Here is a 25764-nt window from a genome sequence, read left to right as displayed (position 1 = left end):
ATTGTGGTCAGGATCTGCATCTTCTCCTGGAAATGCTTTGAAATTTAAAATCTGGTCCCAAAATCTCTCTTACCATTATATAGTCAATCTGAAACCTTCTGGAGTCTCCAGGCCACTTCCATGTTTACTACCTTCTTTCATGATTCTTAAACCAAGTGTTAGCTGTGATTAAATTATGCTCTGTGCAAAATTATACCTGTTAGCTCCCTCTTTCATTCAGTTCTGCCCAGTTCATATTCACATACTAGTTTTCCTTCACTTCCTTTTCCTACAGTTGAATTTGAGTCCCCATGACAATTAAATTTTCATCTCTGTTAACTATCTCAATAATTTCTCTTATCTCATCATATATTTACTCAGTCTCCTCCTCATCTGTGGAACTAGTTGACTTATAAACTTGTACTACTATGTGGGTGTAGGCTTCATGTCTATATTGCCTACAATAACGTGTTCACTATGCTGTTCATAGTAGCTTACCCATGTTCCTATCATGTTACTCATTATTAAGTCTATTTCTGCATTAGCACCATTTGATTTTGTACTTATAGACCTGTCTTCACCTGACCAGAAGTCTTTTTCCTCCTGCCACTGAATTTCACTAATTCCCATTATATATAACTTAAACCTATCCATTTCCATTTTTAAATTTTCTAACCTACCTGCCTGATTAAGGGACCTGGTATTCCATGCTTCGATCCTTAGAATGCCAGTGTTGTTTCTCCTGATAAAGACATCCTCCTGAGTAATCCCTGAACATAAATCTGAATGGGGAACTATTTTACCTCCAGAATATTTTACCCAAGAGGACACCATCATTTAACCATACAGTTGAGTTGTAAGTCCTCGAGAAAAATTATGGCTGTAGCTTCCCCTTGCTTTTAGGTGTTCACAGTACTGGCACAGCAAGGCTGTTTTGGTTGATGTTACAAGGCCTGACCAGTCAATCATCCAGACTGCTCCCCCAATTCATTATGGTTGCACCTACTGTACTGCTATCTGTATTGCTGATGCATGTAAGCCACCCCATCAATGGCAAGGTCCCATGGTTCATGGGGAGGAGCATACTGTTATGAACAATAAATTATGAAAAGCTATAACTGAAGCCCCCTCATGAATCATGCACCTTGCTGAAGTGGATGGCTTGCATGCCTCAGTGATACAGATAGTTGCATCATAGATGTGATCACAATGGAGGGGTATCTGTGCAGTGGCCAGATTTACCTATGGCTCCTGGAGAGGGGCAACAGCTTTTTCAATAGTTGCAGGGGCAATGCTCATGAAGACTGGTTGATCTGACCTTGTGACATTAGCCAGCTGCTACTGCAAATGGCTAAAAGCGAGGGGAAACTACAGTAGCTCTTTTTCTCCTGAGGACATGCAGCTCTACTCCATGGTTAAATTGATACATGGCTGTAAAATTTTCCAAGGGTAAAATAGTCCCACAGCTGGACCTTTTTTAGGGGCATGTCATCACCAGAAAAAACAAAACTGGCATTCCGTAGGTCAGAGCTTGGAATAGCAGATTCTTTAAATTGGGTACATTAGAGATTTTAAAAAAGGGGAAAGATAGATTGAAATTGGAGTGGAAATTAAAGAAGTGTGGTGGCAGAAAGTACATGGCTTCTGGTCAGGTGTATACAGTGTTATAAACACAAAATCAAATGGGGGTGATGCTTGAGTAGGTCTAGTAATGAATAAGATATTAGGAGCATGGGTAAGCTAGTATGGAGAGCACAGCGCTGTGCAACAAATAAGAACATTCATAGGGAATTCTTGTAAATTTTGTGAGGCTATGGCTGGAAGGTAGGTAGTTAAGGGACCGATTGTGACAGTGGAAGGCAGGCATGGCCCATGTTAATATTTAGCAAATGATTCTGCAAGACAGGTTTATGACATCATTCACAGGCAAGAAGGCATGGTCCAGCATACACTGATACAAGTGTGAATTAATCACTGTAGCACAAGGCATTGACATGCAGTGAAGAACCCATATGTTCGAGTTACAACAGCACCTAGTGAACTTTGTTAGGGGCCAAAGCAAGCTGAGGAAATCTGACATTGTAATTATTAAAGAGTGCTCCACTTGCCCCCTCCAGAGGAACTGCATCAGAGGCATAGGGAAAAGACATATAAATAAGCGAGCCAGTAGGTTCAAATCAGACAGTCATGTTGCCATTCTGTCCACATTTAGAACTGGAGAGAATGATGATCATTTAAGTTGCAGGCCAACCTCAACAACCCCTGGTGATGGATATCCATAACCAACTGGACCATTAAAACTGCTGTCAAAATACACTGCATGGACACACCCCAGCTGCAGCAGGATAGGCCACACCTTAGAGCTGCACCATGTGACAAGCAAGAGGAGCACTGCCTCCGATCTCTGGTGACACTGTCTAGCGGACTGCAAGGTGCCATCTGCAGGACCAGGTTCAGGGAACTTGTGACCTCTCAGGTGTAGGGCTGGCTGTGGCCACTGACCAAGTTGTCCTGTGTAGATGGCTGGAGCTGCCAAGGCTCATTACAGTCACAGAGGATGGCTGTTTCACTATGGCACTGTACATGGGTTCCACAAGTTGAACTTGAAGGAGCAGTCAGAAATGTCCCAGGCCAACACATTCAGTGGACACCTAGCCATGGTGTGAGTAGGAGCACTATATCTGGAAGGCTGTGCAACCAGATGCTGAAGCAGCAGATTGTGGCACTGGTGTGTTGCTGACCCATCTCTGGGATCAGCAAAAGGCCGGCTGTGAACCATGAATGCCATAAACTCAATGACACACCGGTTTTTCGCTCCATGCTTTAGTGTGAATCACACCTCTCTCCCAAACCATACCTCTCAGTTATTCGTAAATATTACAACCCTTGAACTCTGGTCATTGTAACAATTTGGTGTCAGGAAGTTGTTGTTTCACTTTCCAACACAATACTTTGTGTCAGAAAATTTTTGTCAATTTCCAACACTACATTTTACTGAGAGAGTTGGTTTTGGTGAGTGGTAAGTGAGACAGTGGCACTTGATGTAGGTGCGAGCTCAGCACAATGTGGTGCACTGAGTGTAAGTTTTATTTATATTATTTTTGCTGTTTGCTCTCCTTGTCAGAATTAGTTGTGTGAGCTAGTGTCATGATGTTTAGAGCTACTTTTGTGAGGCCACAGGAACCTGTGAACTTATCTTTGTTTGGAGGTAATGGTGGATGTGATAATTTAGGGCCAGTGAGGTGTTCACTTTGCAATTTCTCTGGTCATGAGGTGCAGTATAGCAGAGCTGTAGCAGCTGTTTGCTTTGTATGTAGGCATAATGGTCATCTGTGTAGTAGTTGTACTGAGTACAGACGGGCAATAATTCACCAGAGGAATTAATTTGAGATTACATTTTTCATTTGGGGTTAAATGGGGGTTTTTGTTTGGTCTTTCTTTTAAGAAAAGAAAAAAAATTGGTGGAAGTAGAGCACGCAAAATGGTGGAAATACATGGTACTGGCTCAGACACAGTTGCTGCTTTAAACTCAGCAAATGCAAGCATGAACAGAGCAATTTGAAGGTGTGAAATAGAAAAATTTTGAAAATAATCATGAATTAGAGGCTCGTAAAGAGAGTCCTGACCAGTCACAATCAGAGTCACAGAAAAGTAAGCCTGGATTGGGAGCTCCTTCTGTTCCATATGACCCAATGACCCAGCCATAGTCACACTGATTAATCCCTTTTTCAGGCAAGGCAATGGAGGACATGACAATTTTTGTTAAGGATGTCAGGAACGCTGCAGAAGCACATGGATGGTCAGATGAAGTAACCCTACATGCTGCTGATAAGCATTTGGTGGGGGAAGTCAATGTTCATGTCTACTGTGAGACACTGAGTAAAGCACATGTGTTTTAGGAGTGGGCCACTGGATTGTGCCAGTAGTGCCAAAAGTAGAAGAGTGCTTGATTTTTTCGGGAGGAGTTAAGTACAGTGTTGATGGAGTACAATGAATCTGTGGAAGCGTTCTCAGAGAGAATCTGAGAGCTAAATGCAAAAACATATGTACAGATGCAGAATGCAGGAGCTGATAAGGTGCTGCTACAGGAGGCAGAAAACAAAGTGGTGGATGTTTTTCTGTGGGGTACATCCACTGAAATGTCATGGTGCATACAGATGGAGAATCCAGAAGATTTAGGAGGAGGAGGACCACCAGGCATTTGAGTGTGTAGAGGTAGGAACAGTGAAAAGCACCAGCAAGGGAAGGAGCTGTTAAACACAAATGGGATTGCTTCAACCATCAGAAGGCAGTCACGACAGATCATAACATGGCATAATCTAGTGCACAGAAGGAATGCAGCTTAGTGGGCTTAGTGAGCAGCAGGAAACAGAGATTTTTGGTGTACAATGAAGTGAATAAGTCCATTATCACTCTGGTCCTTGTGGAAAAGAGGAGACTGGGGCCACCATGGAAGATTGGCGATAATAGGGTTGAATCATTGGGTACAGCAGTACTGTAGTTTTCAGTCTGGAAAACTAAGTTCAGTGAGCACATGGAGGTGTTAGTATGCATAGGCAAAGGTTATTCAGTGACTCTTGGGCTGGACTTTTTCAACAAACATCATGCTAAGACCAATCTTTTGCAATACTCCGTGGAACACAGTGGGACTTTGCTACAGCTGGAGGAGACAGCTGGAATTGAGACAATGGTGCAAAGTTCAACTATCATGGGGTGAGACCAACTAAACTGTGTACATTCTCAGTAAAGATCAATCAGCAGAATAAATCATGCTCTTGCATTTGTGACATAGTGAGCAAATAGTCAGAGGAGGTTTCCCTGTCACACACTTCAGTTTTACTGTTTGGAAAAATGTTTCCCGGTAAGAAATCGATTTCTTTGGAATGATGACAATATTTTAGCTCCAGAGGCTATCACTCGGATCTATGATCCCATCCCATTGTTGCTGTTTAATTAAGTCTTCTACCAATGTTTTCAGTTGCTTTGCTATACAGTATGGCTTCATATAAATTTGTGGGCTATCCTCTGTCAGTAAGTGATTTTGCATCATTGTGGTTGCTGGTAACACTCCATTCACATAAAATAGGTCCTTAAATTTCAACAACAAGTTCTTCATAGCCGTTTGATCACTGCCCTTCTAACTATTTACTTTTTCTCATAACACCTGTGTGTTGACAGTTTGTTTGTGGCTTCCCTCTAGGCTTGATCTGTTGAAGTCCTCATCCTCCAAGACTTGCAGAGTGATTATTATTGTACCCTTTGACAGAGTCACCTTTGCTCCTACAAGTTATCCACACTAACTGGAATCATCTGTTCCCCATTATTGTATCTCATGTGTGCTGAACAGTTTAGTTGGTCTCACCCCATGATAGTTGAACTTTGCACCATTGTCTCAATTCCAGCTGTCTCCTCCAGCTGTAGCAAAGTCCCACTGTGTTCCACGGAGTATTGCAAAAGATTGGTCTTAGCATGATGTTTGTTGAAAAAGTCCAGCCCAAGAGTCACTGAATAACCTTTGCCTATGCATACTAACACCTCCATGTGCTCACTGAACTTAGTTTTCCAGACTGAAAACTACAGTACTGCTGTACCCAATGATTCAACCCTATTATCGCCAATCTTCCATGGTGGCCCCAGTCTCCTCTTTTCCACAAGGTCCAGAGTGATAATGGACTTATTCACTTCATTGTACACCAAAAATCTCTGTTTCCTGCTGCTCACTAAGCCCACTAAGCTGCATTCCTTCTGTGCACTAGATTATGCCATGTTATGATCTGTCGTGACTGCCTTCTGATGGTTGAAGCAATCCCATTTGTGTTTAACAGCTCCTTCCCTTGCTGGTGCTTTTCACTGTTCCTACCTCTACACACTCAAATGCCTGGTGGTCCTCCTCCTCCTAAATCTTCTGGATTCTCCATCTGTATGCACCATGACATTTCAGTGGATGTACCCCACAGAAAAACATCCACCACTTTGTTTTCTGCCTCCTGTAGCAGCACCTTATCAGCTCCTGCATTCTGCATCTGTACATATGTTTTTGCATTTAGCTCTCAGATTCTCTCTGAGAACGCTTCCACAGATTCATTGTACTCCATCAACACTGTACTTAACTCCTCCCGAAAAAATCAAGCACTCTTCTACTTTTGGCACTACTGGCACAATCCAGTGGCCCACTCCTAAAACACATGTGCTTTACTCAGTGTCTCACAGTAGACATGAACATTGACTTCCCCCACCAAATGCTTATCAGCAGCATGTAGGGTTACTTCATCTGACCATCCATGTGCTTCTGCAGCGTTCCTGACATCCTTAACAAAAATTGTCATGTCCTCCATTGCCTTGCCTGAAAAAGGGATTAATCAGTGTGACTATGGCTGGGTCATTGGGTCATATGGAACAGAAGGAGCTCCCAATCCAGGCTTACTTTTCTGTGACTCTGATTGTGACTGGTCAGGACTCTCTTTACGAGCCTCTAATTCATGATTATTTTCAAAATTTTTCTATTTCACACCTTCAAATTGCTCTGTTCATGCTTGCATTTGCTGAGTTTAAAGCAGCAACTGTGTCTGAGCCAGTACCATGTATTTCCACCATTTTGCGTGCTCTACTTCCACCAATTTTTTTTCTTTTCTTAAAAGAAAGACCAAACAAAAACCCCCATTTAACCCCAAATGAAAAATGTAATCTCAAATTAATTCCTCTGGTGAATTATTGCCCGTCTGTACTCAGTACAACTACTACACAGATGACCATTATGCCTACATACAAAGCAAACAGCTGCTACAGCTCTGCTATACTGCACCTCATGACCAGAGAAATTGCAAAGTGAACACCTCACTGGCCCTAAATTATCACATCCAACATTACCTCCAAACAAAGATAAGTTCACAGGTTCCTGTGGCCTCACAAAAGTAGCTCTAAACATCATGACACTAGCTCACACAACTAATTCTGACAAGGAGAGCAAACAGCAAAAATAATATAAATAAAACTTACACTCAGTGCACCACATTGTGCTGAGCTCGCACCTACATCAAGTGCCACTGTCTCACTTACCACTCACCAAAACCAACTCTCTCAGTAAAATGTAGTGTTGGAAATTGACAAAAATTTTCTGACACAAAGTATTGAGTGTGAGAACTGTTGCAGGCAGTTAAAGTTCCCATCTCTGGCTGCAATCCTTCTTTCCATCAGTCCTTATACCAGTTCCAAACAGCACAATCCATAGCCCTCACCCGCCTAATCCTTCACCTATACATCGACTCGGCCAATGAACACACCCGTCAACTCCTATCCCAAATCAAAGTCCTCAATCTTTCCTCTCCCACATCCACACCGGCTGTACATAGCATCCTCCTACAGGCCAACCGCAAATTAGAACAACATGCCACCCTCCACCTCAAAAAACTATCCAATCTCCTGGTTTCCCACCTCTGGAAAGGCAACTCACTCACCCTCCACAACCTTTCCAACAAACCTCAACCTCCTCTCATTGCACACACACCCAGTCTCTCTCATCTACTCAATCTCCCACTTCCAGCTCCACTCTCCCCAACACCTCAAATTTCTAGTCAACACAATCTGGGACCACAACACCCCAATTCAGTAGTTAACCTTTCCTCCAAACCCCTCTCCCAATCCGAAACCTCTGTCCTATCCAAAGGCCTCACCTTCAGCCCCACTCCCAGGTTCAACCAAACTGCCCTTGTCAAAGATTTACTGTCCTACACTCGTAGTCTCTGCTGGAAATATCACTTTTCCACGAAGAAAAACAATCCTGATCCCACTCCTAATGATCCAACTCCCCAAGACACTATCCAAATTGAACCCTGCCTGCAACAGTTCCGTCCTCCATCACAGCGGGACCCACCTCCTCTTCCTCAAAATCACCCTCTCCAAACGTTCCAGGAATTTCTCACTTCCAGCCTTGCCTCTCAATCTTTCTTGAAAAACCTTAATCCTACTCCCAACATCACCACAGCCGAAGCCCAGGCTATCCGTGATCTGAAAGCTGACCGATCCATCATCATTCTTCCGGCTGACAAGGGTTCCAAGACCGTGGTACTTGATCGTCGGGAGTATGTGGCTGAGGGACTGCGTCAGCTTTCAGACAACTCTACATACAAAGTTTGCCAAGGTAATCCCATTCCTGATGTCCAGGCGGAGCTTCAAGGAATCCTCAGAACCTTAGGCCCCCTACAAAACCTTTCACCTGACTCCATCAAACTCCTCACCCCACCGACACCTCGCACTCCTACCTTCTACCTACTTCCTAAAATTCACAAACCCAAACATCCTGGCCGCCCCATTGTAGCTGGTTACCAAGCCCCCACAGAACGTATCTCTGCCTACGTAGATCAACACCTTCAACCCATTACATGCAGTCTCCCATCCTTCATCAAAGACACCAACCACTTTCTCGAACGCCTGGAATCCGTACCCAGTCTGTTACCCCCGGAAACCATCCTTGTAACCATTGATGCCACTTCCCTATACACAAATATCCTGCACGTCCAGGGCCTCGCTGCAATGGAGCACTTCCTTTCACGCCGATCACCTGCCACCCTACCTAAAACCTCTTTCCTCGTCACCTTAGCTAGCTTCATCCTGACCCGCAACTTCTTCACTTTTGAATGCCAGACATACCAACAATTAAAGGGAACAGCCATGGGTACCAGGATGGCCCCTCGTATGCCAACCTATTTATGGGTCGCTTAGAGGAAGCCTTCTTGGTTACCCAAGCCTGCCAACCCAAAGTTTGGTACAGATTTATTGATGACATCTTCATGATCTGGACTCACAGTGAAGAACAACTCCAGAATTTCCTCTCCAACCTCAACTCCTTTGGTTCCATCAGATTCACCTGGTCCTACTCCAAATCCCATGCCACTTTCCTAGACGTTGACCTCCATCTGTCCAATGGCCAGCTGCACACATCCGTCCACATCAAACCCACCAACAAGCAACAGTACCTCCATTATGACAGCTGCCACCCATTCCATATCAAACGGTCCCTTCCCTACAGCCTAGGCCTTCGTGGCAAACGAATCTGCTCCAGTCCTGAATCCCTCGACCATTACACCAACAACCTGAAAACAGCTTTCGCATCCCGCAACTACCCTCCCAACCTCGTACAGAAGCAGATAACCAGAGCCACTTCCTCATCCCCTCAAACTCAGAACCTCTCACAGAAGAACCCCAAAAGTGCCCCACTTGTGACAGAATACTTCCTGGGACTGGATCAGACCTTGAATGTGGCTCTCCAGCAGGGATACGACTTCCTAAAATCCTGCCCCGAAATGAGATCCATCCTTCATGAAATCCTCCCCACTCCACCAAGAGTGTCTTTCCGCCGTCCACCTAACCTTCGTAACCTCTTGGTTCATCCCTATGAAATCCCCAAACCACCTTCCCTACCCTCTGGCTCCTACCCTTGCAACCGTCCCCGGTGTAAAACCTCTCCTATGCACCCTCCCACCACCACCTACTCCAGTCCTGTAACCCGGAAGGTGTACACGATCAAAGGAAGAGCCACGTGTGAAAGCACCCACGTGATTTACCAACTGACCTGCCTGCACTGTGACGCTTTCTATGTGGGAATGACCAGCAACAAACTGTCCATTCGCATGAATGGACACAGGCAGACAGTGTTTGTTGGTAATGAGGATCACCCTGTGGCTAAACATGCCTTGATGCACGGCCAGCACATCTTGGCACAGTGTTACACCGTCCAAGTTATCTGGATACTTCCCACCAACACCAACCTATCCGAACTCCAGAGATGGGAACTCGCCCTTCAGTATATCCTCTCTTCTTGATAGCCGCCAGGCCTCAACCTCCGCTAATTTCAAGTTGCCGCCGCTCATACCTCACCTGTCTTTCAACAACTTCTTTGCCTCTGTACTTCCGCCTCGACTGACATCTCTGCCCTTACTCTTTGCCTAAATATGTCTGCTTGTGTCTGTGTATGTGCGGATGGATATGTGTGTGTGTGCGAGTGTACACCTGTCCTTTTTTTCCCCTAAGGGAAGTCTTTCCGCTCCTGGGATTGGAATGACTCCTTACCCTCTCCCTTAAAACCCACATCCTTTCGTCTTTCCCTCTCCTTCCTGAAGAAGCAACCATCGGTTGCGAAAGCTAGTAATTCTGTGTGTGTGTTTGTGTGTTTTGTTCATGTGCCTGTCTGCTGGCGCTTTCCCGCTTGGTAAGTCTTGGAATCTTTGTTTTTAATATATTTCTCCCATGTGGAAGTTTCTTTCTATTTAAATTCCTACAGGTGGCTTCAGTTGTCTAATATGAGTATGATTCCAATAGTGCCATTTGTTGGATGCAGAAGCTCTGCTGTTCACCGTGTCTGTCTCAATTTGGGTGTTTCTAATACCATTTTTCTTTCTGGATGTGCTTGCTTGCTGCTACTTGATATAAAAAGTAATACGAAAACTCATAAGTTCAACATTCACTTTCGATTTATTTCACAGGGAAGTACAACTTTGTTCCACGACTGCGTCTCAACCGACCATAGCCGACTCTACAAGTGACAAAGAATGACTCTGGCCTCAAAGATATTCCACTCGACACCCAAACTTCCACTTGTAATAAGTCTCTTTGATATTGTTCGTCATATCCACCAATATCAATCAATATATTGCAAGTTTTAAACATAATAGTAAATTAACATAAAAATAAGTAGATTATAATTTATAAAAAATCGGACAAAAGAAAAAGAGAAAAACATTCACCACTTCACCCACTAAATTCGGTATTGATAACTTCAGTTGAAAATAATACGCTGCATTGGTGTCCGGTCAGCCCGCCACACAGATATAGTGGTCCTACTCAGGTCACAGCAAAGTGGCTGCTGCATATGTTGGTTGCACCGGTAGCCTGTGGTTTGGCTGACTGCTTCCTCAAGTGCAACTCATGGACCACATGTGCAATGCAGAAGGGAAAGAGCCATCTGCTGTTGTTGTAGTGAGCCTTAGCTTTGGCAGTCTGCCCGGTGTAGCTTGGCCACTGACTGCAGATGGCTCTGCACCTGGAAAACCACAAGTTCATGCTGTAATGGATCTGGGAGATGTATTATTTTCAACTGAAGTTATCAATACCGAATTTAGTGGGTGAAGTGGTGAATGTTTTTCTCTTTTATTTTTGTCAGATTTTTTATAAATTATAATCTACTTATTTTTTATGTTAATTTACTATTATGTTTAAAAATTGCAATATATTGATTGATATGGGTGGATATGACGGACAATATCAAAGAGACTTATTACAAGTGGAAGTTTGGGTGTCGAGTGGAATATCTTTGAGGCTAGAGTCATTCTTTGTCACTTGTAGAGTCGGCTGTGGTCGGTTGAGACGCAGTCGTGGAACAAAGTTGTACTTCCCTGTGAAATAAATCGAAAGTGAATGTTGAACTTATGAGTTTTTTGTATTACTTTTTATATCAAGTAGCAGCAAGCAAGCACATCCAGAAAGAAAAATGGTATTAGAAACACCCAAATTGAGACAGACACAGTGAACAGCGGAACTTCTGCATCCAACAAATGGCACTATTGGAATCATACTCATATTAGACAACTGAAGCCGCCCGAAGGAATTTAACTATTATATATATACAAAAAAAGTGACTACTTTATTTGAACTATGCCAGGTTTTATTACAAAATAACGATAGTGGAACGACAGTTTCATTTGGTGTTGGTGGGAAGTATCCATATAACCCAGACGGTGTAACACTGTGCCAAGATATGCTGGCTGTGCACCAAGGCATGTTTAGCCACAGGGTGATCCTCATTACCAACAAACACTGTCTGCCTGTGTCCATTCATGTGAATGGACAGTTGTTGCTGGTCATTCCCACATAGAAAGCGTCACAGTGTAGGCAGGTCAGTTGGTAAATCACGTGGGTGCTTTCACACGTGGCTCTTCCTTTGATCGTGTGCACCTTCCGGGTTACAGGACTAGAGTAGGTGGTGGTGGGAGGGTGCATAGGACAGGTTTTACACCGGGGGCGGTTACAAGGGTAGGAGCCAGAGGGTAGGGAAGGTGGTTTGGGGATTTCATAGGGATGAACCAAGAGGTTACGAAGGCTAGGTGGACAGCGGAAAGACACTCTTGGTGGAGTGGGGAGGATTTCATGAAGGATGGATCTCATTTCAGGGCAGGATTTTAGGAAGTTGTATCCCTGCCGGAGAGCCACATTCAGAGTCTGATCCAGTCCCGGGAAGTATCCTGTCACAAGTGGGGCACTTTCGGGGTTCTTCTGTGAGAGGTTCTGGGTTTGAGGGGATGAGGAAGTGGCTCTGGTTATTTGCTTCTGTACAAGGTCGGGAGGGTAGTTGCGGGATGAGAAAGCTGTTTTCAGGTTGTTGGTGTAGTGGTTCAGGGATTCAGGACTGGAGCAGATTCGTTTGCCATGAAGGCCTAGGCTGTAGGGAAGGGACCGTTGGCAGCTGTCATAATGGAGGTACTGTTGCTTGTTGGTGGGTTTGATGTGGACGGATGTGTGTAGCTGGCCATTGGACAGATGGAGGTCAACGTCAAGGAAAGTGGCATGGGATTTGGAGTAGGACCAGGTGAATCTGATGGAACCAAAGGAGTTGAGTTTGGAGAGGAAATTCTGGAGTTGTTCTTCACTGTCAATCCAGATCATGAAGATGTCGTCAATAAATCTGTACCAAACTTTGGGTTGGCAGGCTTTGTAAGTCGTATATGGCACACTGACTTGTAATATTTACTGTTACCACTTTGTAACACGATGACCTATGTCAAAATAAAAATGTACTTCACTTCTAGAAAAGTTATAACTTATTACGTTCAGGTGAAGAATAACTGAATTATGTGAACAGTTTGCAGGAGAAGACTCTGAAGGAGAAGATATTTTTGACTGTCAGAAACTGGAAGTGTAGAAACTGCAGCCGGTGGAACAGTGTGGACTCAAGTTGCACCAGGGCTTGCACTGTAAGATTGGGGCATCACAGTGTGTTGGTAGAAACTCCTGGGCCAACATGTAACACCAAGAAACCTATAGTTGCAGGCACTTACTTAGTCCAGGGTAAGTGTTGATAGACAAAGATATTCTACAGAACATAAAAAACTTTACAGAAATCGGAGCCAAGGAACTTCTCGAGGATGACACATAGGTATTTGATTTGCTAACATAGCTGTATTGTATGAATGTGGAGTGTATGGAGGAAAGGATTTCCCCCTAAAACTTCTGTTGTCTCAAGTGGCATTTTTTTTCTCACACTATGGTAAGGAATAAGTTCACGGAACTCTTGAAATTTCTGAGATCTGATGACAAGTGCACTCTTGCTGAAAGACTCAAGACTGATGGCTTCACAGCAGCTACCTCAGTCTGGAATTCATTTGTAGCTAACTGTATTCAGAACTATAAAGCAGGTGCATTTATAGCCATACATGAGGAACTCTATCCATACAAAGCTTTGTGCTGCAATATATAACACACGAGTAATAAACCATACAAGTTTGGTTTGAACTTCTGGCTTTTAGCAGATGTTGGTGGTAAATATATGGTGAGTGGATTTTCTTCCTGGGGTAAACAAAGTGAAAGACCCACTAACATATATGTTGTTACACATCTCATGTAACATTCCACTTTGAAAGGAAGAAATATAACCTGTGATAATTTTTCTTTCACAGCCAAACATCTTTCAGGGCCGCTGATGGCCTACACAGGTGTTATTCAATGTCCTACAATTTGCAGGAATCAACACCTACATCCTTTACAGAGAGAAAAAAAGGAGATAAAATTGTCTGGTAGATGTATCTTTTCAAATTAGCAGAACTGACCTGTGTGTATGTAGAATCAAGGAAAGGATCTGTTTATACTCTCATTTCAACCACTGAAATACATGAGGTAATTGTGCAAAAGACCTACCAGATAGGAGGATGCAAAAGTTCAAACAAAACAAAAATCTGTGTGCCCAGTGCTAGAAATTCATATGTGATTCATGTGCTGGAAGTGTTTGGTACATGTGCAAAGTGTTTTGATAAAGTCGTTGGCTCTGAGTGAAAAGTTGTCATAGAGAGAAAAATTTTATTTTCTCATTATTGCTACAGCAATGTGTGTTCATTATTCTGACTAACTGTGTACAAGCCACACAGAAAAAAGTTTTAGTATAAAGGTTTATTTTAAATTGATTTTGTATTTATAGTATATTCCTTACTTCAATCTTTTTATTTAATTAAATGTAACTTTTACATAAATTTTTAAGTGTAACACATTGTTCCAATATTCATAACACACTACTGACCTATAAAGACACTATAATCAAGTAACTTAAGAAGCAAAGCTGAAAACAAATAGGAAAAACTTCATTGGTCAAACTGACCAGTAGCGGTCCTTCTATGTAGTCCATTAATGCTGGTGCTCTTAATGTTACATGTTACATGGTGAGCCATGGTCAGGAATGCCACTGAAGGAAATACATACCATAATTACCTCTGGGGTATTCAGTACCAATTCTGCGCCGGCCAGAATGGCCGAGTGGTTCTAAGCACTACAGTCTGGAAACACGCGACCGCTACGGTCGCAGGTTCGAATCCTGCCTTGAGCATGGATGTGTGTGATGTCTTTTGGTTAGTTAGGTTTAACTAGTTCTAAGTTCTAGGAGACTGATGACCTCATAAGTTAAGTCCCTTAGTGCTCAGAGCCATTTTGAACCAATTCTGCATGCAGCAACACCATTCCACCAAATTCGAATCAATCTCTTGGGGTGGTTCCTAAAGTCAACAAACAGGAATCTGTGGATAATAGCCTGCACTGACTACCTACCTGCCATGCTGTCACCAAAGCTGTGCCAACCTCCAAGGCTCTGGAAATTGCAAAGTTCCTTATAAAAGATATCATTATGAAGCACGGAGCATCCTGTGTGATGATCTCTGATCATGGAAAAGTTTCCCAGTTGAGAAGTGTGGAGATAATTACATGTCATGACATCACACACAGGATAACTGCCAACCACCCTCTGATAAATCGTACAGAACAAATTAGTAACACGCTGGCAGATAAGGTCCCAAAGTACATTGATGTCAAAGAGAGAGATCAGGATACATTACTGCCTGTTGTGACATTTGCATAGAACACGGTGAAGCAAGAAAATACAAGATTCACACAATTTTTCCTGCTCCATGTTCTTGAGGCTAAAATGGCAATGGATACAATATTCCCATTCCAATAGGACAACACCCACGATGGCTGAAAAAGCAAGACCCCTGCTTTGACCAGGGGACTGTCTACAGGACTAGTCTAGAAGATGCTAGCAGCCAGTCTTACTCCACAATGATTGATTGGGTTCAAAATTTTCAATGGTGAAGGTGCCGCTGAGCTATGAACCTGTCAGCCATAGTCTGATTGAGGTGACACCAAGGACCAGCAAATGTTGAGGAGAGTAGTGTGAGCAACAGTTAACAAATATTGGGTAGCCAAGTCAATTTTTTTTAACAAAGATGAGTCCCAAACATTAGAAAAATATGAAAGCACTGGGTACCATGCCCAAGTAGTGTTGTTAGACATGATAGATGGTGGTATGATGACATAAATGCACTACTATCACTTTTGCAGGAGAGAACTGGAAGCCAGAGGAAATAGTACAGTTGGAGGCCCTTTAGATGACACCTTTGAGCTTCCATTTAGTCAAGGTTACAGAATGGGAACTATTGCAAATGCAAAAGCCATTAACATACAGTACAGGGATGAGCAGTGGTCTGACAGAGGTCACTAGCTCTTTGATGATAGTGAAGATGATTGTAAAACTTAGCACATAACCCTGTTGAATGTCATTCTCCTTGATCTTTGGGGACCTGTGTGATGTACCAGATTTAACCAGAAAGAATATGTGAGATAAATACTGGCAAATATAAATCATGACAGGGCTGTGAAAGCACCTGTCATGGAAAATAAGTGAAATGTGTTGGCATCAAGTAGTTTTGTATGCCTCAGCCAAAAATGACTGAAATGAAGTGTCAGTATTTAGGAAAAGCCTGTGAGACTGGTAATTCCAACCTAACCAGGTGGTTGACTGTGGATTTTCCCTTCCAGATTTCACACTGATTGGGGGACAAAATGCCCATCAGGCCACCATCCTTTCAAGCAGTTTCTAGAGCATGTTGGTGAGGCTAATTGCTTGCTAGCTATTGATGGACATGGATTTTTGTCTGGTTCAAGGATTAGAACAATGACACTATCTCATCACTGTGAAGGAAAAATACCTTTGAGACAAATATGGTTGAAGACCCTGAGTAGATGGAGTCTAAATATCACATGTTGGATCATATGTTTCTGTATCTACTCATGGCCTGTGGCCATATCAAGTTTCCAATAAGTGAAATGTTAACTATTTAATTTGGTGTGGTTTGGGGGGGGGGGGGGGGGGGAAGCCAGGGATATGAAGATCACGTTGTCTTACCTGCATTTAAAGGGTAGCATACTAGGAAGAGGATGCTTATAGTGTCACAAAGGGGGTCAAAAGCGTTCAGCATGAATTGATGTGGTGACAAATACCACCATGGAGGTAGTGTCTCAGAACAGTTGTTGATTTTTGATGACTCAGAAGAGCTTGGCGCACACGTGAGATGAAGAGTGAGACATTCTCAATGAGGAAATGTAACACTCCCATTGGTCCTTCTTACTACATTTCATTAGACAGTGAGCCTTAACACAAAGCCACATAAAGATGAGGAGGGTGGTCTGCTTGAAACACTGCAGGGCTTGTCAATGATCCTGAAACTGATCAGCCCATTGCAGATCCTGAATCTGTAACAGCTGTTGCAATGCCTTTGGTCTACTATGCCACTGGCTGGCAGAGTAGGCTAACAGACATGGGGACAGTAGTTTCAGTAGCATGGGTGATCACACAAGAGAGATCTCTCACAGCCTTGTTGATACAGTCTGATTTGGGGAAGGGGTACAATGGGAGACAATACAGTTGCTTTTTCCTTGCTCCATTTATGAATGGATCAGGAAAGGGAATGACTGGCAGACTAGTAGTATTACAACATACCCTTACCATGTGCCATATGGTGGCTTGCAGAGTATGTATGTAGACGTAGAAGGTTGGCAGCAGAAATATAGCTGTCAACTGGTTATTTGAAGAGCCCAATGTGCTAACTGGCCAGGCATAGAGTGACAAAAAAGTGACAGGATTGTTGGAATGTGGTCCCTGTCACGAAGATTATTATGCAGTGATCATTGCAGCAAAGTCACAATATTGAGTGGAGATATTATCAAGCCAACATCCAGAAAGGTCCCATGGGGGTACTGGTAATGATATGAGTCTGGTCATTCTGGAGATGCAGATCAACATTGGAAAGAACATGTTCAGTCAGCAGGCACCTATTGAAGTGGTACTTCACAACAGGGGGCAGTACACACATAAATCCTCTACTAGGAGAAAGGGAGATGGAGGCAATAAGTATTCTGCTTAGTGGCAAATAAATGTTAAAAGTGGTGATTATTGTGGTCGTCTGCACTCACATTACCGTCACTTCCAATGAGACAGAGATAGGAATCCACTCACCGACAACATCCATGTAAACCAATATACAGACATCTACAGAAGCTCTCTTAGGGCCAGTTTGGTTCTGAAAGAATACATGGAGTTGTCAATTGGTCATCAACAAAGTGTTTTTCTTGGAGATTGATACATATCACAGAACAAGAGGAAAATACATATCATAGTTATAGCAGGTCACATTAATATCCACTGCAGTTCCAGTGAATGATCACACTTAGGCTATCCTGGTATGGGATGAAGGAGACTGGAGGATAGGTCATGCCCAAGGATCAGTGTCTGCAGTCTCTGTCACTGGTGGGTTATAACGACATCAATGACCATTGTTTTAGAGTCAAGACATTGTGGGAGTTCACTGCCTCCAGTGTCACCAGAGTAGCCTTCTCACAAGATCTCTTTTTCTTTGGTGGTCAAGATTATTGTGACTGGATAAACCGATAGGGCATAGGAACAGAAGAGGAACAGACAGCCCTCTGTGCCACTGTCAGGCTGGTGTTAGATTCCTGATCTGTGGATTTCCAGGGAGAGTGTTCCCAAGCAGACTCCCAGTCACTGGTAACTGCCAGCAGAAAGTGCTGCTTTTCTGGTCTAGTGCATGGATTGTTTTCCAAAGATGGTGCCACAGGAACCATAGGCCCATGGTTGAGTGTATTTGTGTGGCTACCATATGTCAACATCATGAGAATAAATGCATCAGGTACTGTGGACAACCTGGCAATAATAGAGACTAGGTGCAAATGATCATACTTTTCTGAGCTGCAAAACATGAGGTGACCTGTGACCTTCAATTCCTGAGTTTTGTGTTCCTTGAGTAGGTTAGCACTCTGTGACATTCAGAGAGGTCAACTGTTTTCACAATTGATACAGAATGGCAGTAATGCACATGGAGAATTTACATGAAGTGGCTGGCCACCATCTCCACAAACTGGATCATATTACACTGGAAAGACTTATGCCTGAAACAATGGCATTTACAACACAGTACTGGTGGTTGGAAATATGGCTTTGCATTGTAGCAGTAACATTTGATTTTAACTTCTGTGGAAGCAAATCCCTTCAGAAATGACTATGAGTGTGTCTGATGGGTCTTGTCATACAAAATAGATCCCCTTACCTCTCCATGTGTTCGCATAGTTCTTTGTCCACTTGAGGAGTTAGGATCCAGTAAAAAATTAATCCATGTACCATGTTGAGATTCTTCTCGAGTGTGCAGGTAACAGACACACTACTGAATTGTTTCCAAGAAATAAATGCCCCAAACACTCAAATATAAAATGAAATAGTACATCTTTAAACACTGATCCTACAATATATCAGAATTCTTGGGCCCAGGAATATAAATTCTGCTTTTCTTTAATATTTGCATCAGATAAATCATGACTTTGCCAGTATATTAAAAGCGAATTCTGGTCTATGTGAAGTTAAAATGCTTTGTTTGAAGTGTTAGATAATAATAACAGCTGAGTAGTACAGAAACATGAGCAGCAGATTTTTTCAAAGTATATCCTAACATATGTACATAAAGTAATCTAGAAATAATTACTGTAATTATCAGTTTGATTAGATTAGTACTAGTCATAGTTTGTCATCAGTACACTTTAGAGAAGGAGCCAGTGGTGGTTGCTCCAGCTTGTTAATGTATAACTTTTCTCATTCCTCATCTTTATATGCTCTCTTTCATGATGAGATTTATGGATGGCTGACAAAGTTATTGCTCCAAATGATAAAGCACTGAAAGAGTTCCACTTACTGTCAGAATAATCATGAGTAACATTATTGGCATCTAGTTCTTCACTATTCATGAATTTATTCATTCTCTTTATAGACACATTTGCCTGGAATCAGAGACACAGATATTTAACATCACACAGAGACAAACATTGTTATTATCATAAACTACAAATTAAAAACTACTTATGATTAATTTTATAACTGAGTCCCAAGCATTGATCAGAATGATCTGAAATGAGCAGTTAATGCTTCCAGTCTCCATACATTTTCATAGAAGCAAAGCATTTTTACACACACAAAAAAACATGTTTTCTGTGCATCATCTGTGACTGTGTTAGTACTTTTGTGTTAAGGCAACTCCTTGTGGCAGTTTGATACATCAATCAGATGTAATCTCTGTTTATGATGATCTTTGAACTGACTTGATGTCTAGCATTGTTCTGTGTTATTACATTTTGTGATCACAAAGTGAATAAAATATATCATTAATATAAAGTGGTGTTAAATGCTATTATTTTGTCATAACATTATTACTCATCACATTCATGACCTTATGTTACATGTTTTCTGTGACTCCAGCAATTTTGACAATATCTGCAATCAATATACCACAGGACAATGTGGCCCAAAATAGCAACAACTATTTCAAAGCAAAAACCAACAGTTCTATGCCTACACATACATTTTCTGCTTCTGTTTGCCACCATTGTGCCTTGAGCCATGAAAATAAAAAAATTGTGACCAATTTTCATTGGCATCATCACAACTTGCTCAACAAAGTGCACAGACAATGGAGATTCCTGCACATTTTCTTATGCTCTGTGAACATATTCCAGGACAATTTACTCATTATGCTGCTCTGTCAACAGATTTCTGTGCACATACTAATGCTGCTGTGTCACAAAACCATTTGTTAACCTTTCTAATTCTAACCTACAAATGATGCTGTTGGCTCTGCAACATGGCACCATATTGCTGGTAGATTCACACAACCTTATCAAATTCAATGATAAACCACAAGTGTTCAGTTTAGTGCAACAGCAGTGGTGCTTGAACAGCATCCTTTTATTAATGAACAATGTGAATTTCACCACTGTCCCATCTGGTGCTCCTAGATTGAGCATTTCCAGTGTACTAGAACTAGTAAACAAACCTCGACAGTGTATTTGCCATGTGTACTGAATTGCTTGATGGCCATGGCCATTTCTACAGTGCCAGTTACCCCTGAAACCATGTCTGCTGCATCAGGCTGTATGTATGAGCATCAAGAACAGTGTAAAGTTGATTATTCAGATCTTCCTCAGTCTGCTGCAACATCGCCTGTGCTCACCGCTCTCCTCCTGCCTGTTCTTTCAGGCTGTCTACCGCAACTGCCTGCGCTTAACAAGGGTATCCTGAAGATATGCTTTGCTCTTGTGGGCATTCTCAACATCTACAGAGTCTCATCCGATAATTCACAGTCTGTATCTTTGATAGCAGCTCTGCATGAGCACATGGATACAACGTCTGATCTCATCCTTGTGGCACCAACGAGGGACCGCTATGAACACGCAAAATCTGTTATTTTCGAGTACTTGTCAAGAACTCTGCAAGAAGCAACTAATCACACAGTACATGACATATTGCTCAGTTAGCTCATGCCATGGCAGCTGTGGTGAAAGATCATGGCATTGATCGATCCCTCCTTTCTGTCTGACGCCCCTTTGTGGTCTCTATCAATAGTGACAATATCAGAAGCTCTCCGTTGGCAACTTTTATCATACTCCACTTACCCATTAGAGATCTACCTATGGCTAGCAGACAATGCCTATAAAATCATCGGACATTGACAACTCACTGCAACTCAGGGTTCTTGGCCAACAGTTGGCCATACTGAAAACATCCCACCATGTACTTTCATGTGAGGCTGCATGAGGTCACTCCCTTCGCAAACCTTTCTCGATGTGCTACCTGGTGGACACGACAGTAAACCGGCCACCCCCTCCATGCCTCCTCACCCATGTCCCCTGCTGTGTCTCACCCTTTTCAGAACTACAACTACAGATGTTGCACAGAGTCCACAGCTGTACCCCATCTAACCAATGTGTTGGTACCATGCCCATCATGGAGATACAGCTCATAAGTGTTACCCACCGTATGCCCAGCACCCAAACTTCCATCATAGGATGAGCTAGGTGTATGTGCTGGTATTCTATAGATTTCTTACAGAAACACCAATATTCACACAATATTCAACTACCTCCGGGCAGACTGTACATACATGACCTCATCAGTGGCACATTCTGCCTGGTTGACACCAGTGCAATTACCAGCATCATACCTCCAGCATTGTCAACTTTTCCACTGACGCCTTCCACCATAAAATTGCAAGCAGCAAGCAATTTGTTGGTCACTATCTATGGCTCCACACACCTTCACCTCAAACTTAAACTGAAATTTTGTTTTGAATGGACATTCGACATGACCAACACTGATGAGCCACTGCTGGGCATTGTTTTCTACGACAATATGGCCTCTTCCAGATTTGTCATCAGGAATGTTGCTCCACCACCCTACTGACACAAGCATCAAGGGCTCCTTAATCATAACAACCACACTTCTGTGGACCCTGCATGTGCACAAATGACCATCGCAGCATTTTCAGTGGCTACCACCACTACAACATTGGGTACTGCTCCGGTCTTGTTTCTATGGACAACGTTCAACATCAACTGTCTTCTTGCTGCCACAGTGAGCAATCCGACTCCTTTATGTCAGCAGACTGTGCTTGCTCTATAGCTGTCAAACCAACAACCTACGCAGCCACTACGTCAATGGCATCCCGCATGCTCATGTCAAGCCTGTACACCCTTGCATCATCTCACCCACCACCAATGCAAACCATGCCTCTCTCAATGTACTGAAATGGCATACAACACCAGACCTGAACTCCACACCTGCAGCTGCCGACACAGTACCTGATGTCGGAGAATGTTCACCAACTTCGCCACCTATTCTACAGGTCAGTTCTCAGTTCTGCAATGCTGCATGTGATATCATTCCCTGCTTTGGAGTGCCTTCTGCTCATGTTGCCCCAGTGAGGTTCTCCATTAAAGTTCCTATGAATGGTATATGTCATAGGCTACACACTATTGAAAGAGTGCAAAAGCACACCGTCTATCAGCTAAGAAACTTTGCACCTCAAAAGATGCATTCAAGAACTTTTACATCTAGGAATTGCACACCCTTCTGACAGTAATTGGTCAACACCTATTCGTCTCATCCCCAAAAAGTACTCAATCTTCAGACTTTGTGGGGACTACCATAAACTTAATGCCTGCACCATTTTAGACAACTATCCCATCCCCCACATCTAGATTTTGTGTTGCAATTACATGGTGCTTCGCACATTAGCATGATTGATTGTCATAATACATAGCATTAGATTCCAGTGCACAAAGATAACATTCCTAAGACAGCTGTTATAGCCCCCTTTGGCTTGTTTGAATATTGCTATATGCCTTATGGATTTAAAAATGCAGCTCAGATGTGGCAACGTTTTTTAGATTCATTATTTTGCCAGTTCCTATTTTGTTATGGTTACCTTGATGACATTTTAATTTTCTCTGCCTCTGCTAATGAACATAAGCAACATCTTTCTCAAGCACTGTGCATGCCCTCAGATAACAGAGTGGAGATAAACAGAGACAAATTATAGCTGCACCAGCCAGAAGTTACGTTCCTGGGCCACACAGTGAACTCTGAAGGCATATGCCCCATGTCTGAATGTGTCACTCACATTGTCAACGTACCACCAGCTGACACTTTTTGGGACCTATGTCACTTCTTGAGAATGATCAGTTTTTTCAGGCAGCACTTACCTCATGCTACCTCCCTGCACTCTCTTCTAACTGATGCCTTGCAAGGCAAATATACCCCAAGTGACTGCAAGGTTACATGGAGACAGGACATGAATCATACCATCAGTGACCTAAAAATGGTCCAAGTCAGTGCAGTCACACTAGCCCATCCCAGTGCCTATGCACCTATCTCAATCACTAGCGACACCACAAATGGTGCCGTGCTGCAGCAACACTTTCACAAAGACTCTCAACCACTACATTCTTTTCAAAAAACTATTCCCCTCTCAACATAAATGATCAGCATTTGACAGTGAGCTACTGGGCATTTATGAAGCCATACGCTATTTCTGAGACGATATTGAGGCACGTGACATGGCCGTATACATGGATCACCATCCCCTGGTTGATGCACTGTGTAAACCTGCTAGTGATCTCTCTCCACATTGCTTCAGGCACATAGATTTGATCAGCCAATATACAACAGATATAAGTTTTATCAGAGGTGCGGATAACATCATAGCAGACTACATATCATGCATTAAGACTATTACGAGCCTCTTTGATCCCACGGAGCTCATGCAACTACAAGCTACTGATCCAGAGGTACATTCGCTATAGCTACTAACAATTCCACCTCTTTCCATATTCAACTAACCCTTTCCTTGGTGTCACACAACTGATTCTTTGTGATACTTTGACTAACATACCACAACCACTTGTACCGCTTCCCCTTCGACAAGCCATTTTCTCATCACTGTATGGTATAGCTCATTTGAGCATCAGAGCAACAGTAGGCATAGTAGCCTAGTAACTGAATGTTTCTTTTGGCCACACATCAAGAAAGTGGTGATCATTGAACTGGCTTGATGTCTAGCTTTGTTCTGTGTTGTTATGTTTTGTGATCATGAAATGAATAAAGTATATCATTAGAATAAAGTAGTGTTTAATGTTACTATTTCACTATAATATCATTACTCACCACAAACTTTGTGAATGGGCATGAGTCTGCATTACTTACCAATGTGCCAAAGTTGGTTGACATAAACATCCCCCTCTGGGACACTCTGAAATGCTGTGGGATTCTTCAAAAACGTTCACAATGACCTTGTCAGCCCCCTACCCTCTTCTAGTGGCTACTGTTACATTTTGTCAGTCACTGACCGTGTGACACAGTGAGCAGAGGCAGCTCCATTGAATGATATCTTGGCAGATACTGTGAGTTGAGCATAAATTACCTGCTGGCTCTTCTGTTTCAGATGCCCTGCATCCATCACCACAGATCAAGGCAGGATATTTGAATGTCTACTCTTCAAATGATTGTTTCCATACAACTGCCTACCACCCCCAAAGTAAAGCATTAGTAGAGTGCTGGCACCACTCACTAAAGGCAGAATTAATGTGATACTCTGCCTCTTGGTCAGATGCACTTCCATGGCTGCTGCTAGGCATTCACACAGAATACAAAGACAATTTAAATGCCTCTCTGGTAGAGATCCCTTATGGTGAATCCCTGGTACTGCCAGCAGAATTTGTATAGGACACTACTTCTCTTCATGAAGAGAGACTACCCTCCTTAGTTGAGCAAGTTCACTCTCATATATCACTAACGTGCAAATCACAGCCATGAGCACAAACTCTGCCACTACTCTTTTTATACAAGAAACTTGCAGACTGTGACTTTATTATGATGCAAGTTGTCACCGTTCATCCAGATCTTACTCCAACTATTCAAGACCTCACCAGGTTCTCAATCATGCTGCAAGCATTATGACCATCCTGCTAAATGGCAAACCTCAAACAGTCTCTCTATACAGAGTTAAACTGGCATGAATCCCCACTGAACATGTCTCAAAAGATGAGGGTCCAGAGCTTCTTCCAACTGCCAACACAACAAGTGCACCAGTTTCCAGTGAGTTTTCAGCAAGTACTTTTCTCCCATCCTCCTTTATATCTTGTGAAGCCAGTGTTGGTGATGGTGTTGGTGAAAATGATGCCTGTGATGTACTTCCTGTACCCTTCTTCTCACTGCCAACACCGCACTCAACTATGACCACATTTACTGTCAACATCTCAGCCTTCCCAGTGGATGACATAGTGACTATTTGTTTATTTTTTGAGCAACTTTTCATGCATGGAAATCAAGGGATGATAACCTCATGATTGTCTGAGTTATTCAGTTACCAAAAGATTCTGTCAACAGCTCTCTTCAAGCTTTTATAAATTAGGATGCTTACTGTCAACTTTCATTCTATGTGACCGTCCACAGTCCTTCCCTTCCCCTCCTATTCATATATTGCTCTCTTGTGCTGTTCATTCCCTATGCCAAGTGACATGAATGAAGGATTACTTTGTGTCTTCCCTGATTGCTTCCCCAATACAATTCCCTTCTTCTTTTTCTCCTACTCCATGCTCTGCACTCACATGCTTTTTTTTTGGGGGGGGGGGGGGGGGGGGAGGGGGGGGCTCTGTGGCAGTTCAATACATCTATCCATGTGATCTCTCTTTATGAAGATCTTTGAACTGACTTGATGTCTAGCTTTGTTCTGTGCTGTTATGCTTTGTGATCATGAAGTGAATAAAGTTTATCATTACAATGAAGTGGTATTATAAATATGATTTTGCTGTAATATTGTTACTCACCACAAACTTTGAATCTGTAAGCAATTACTTAATTTT

The 25764-nt window shown here is 42.7% G+C and overlaps 1 protein-coding gene across 1 annotated transcript in view; it reads right to left on the bottom strand.

Moving 5' to 3' along the window:
• LOC126277930 (multidrug resistance-associated protein 1-like) overlaps positions 1-25764 on the bottom strand; it is a 333662-nt gene that overhangs the window by 150624 nt on the left and 157274 nt on the right. Inside the window, exon 13 of the mRNA XM_049977507.1 lies at positions 19266-19350. Coding sequence (XP_049833464.1) covers positions 19266-19350 — 85 coding nt within the window. The remainder of the gene's footprint in view (positions 1-19265; positions 19351-25764) is intronic.

This window comes from Schistocerca gregaria, chromosome 6, assembly GCF_023897955.1.
Source record: "Schistocerca gregaria isolate iqSchGreg1 chromosome 6, iqSchGreg1.2, whole genome shotgun sequence".
Lineage (NCBI taxonomy): Eukaryota > Metazoa > Arthropoda > Insecta > Orthoptera > Acrididae > Schistocerca > Schistocerca gregaria.
The sequence above is the reverse complement of the archived record's forward strand: the minus strand, read 5'-3'. Positions and strand labels throughout refer to the sequence as shown.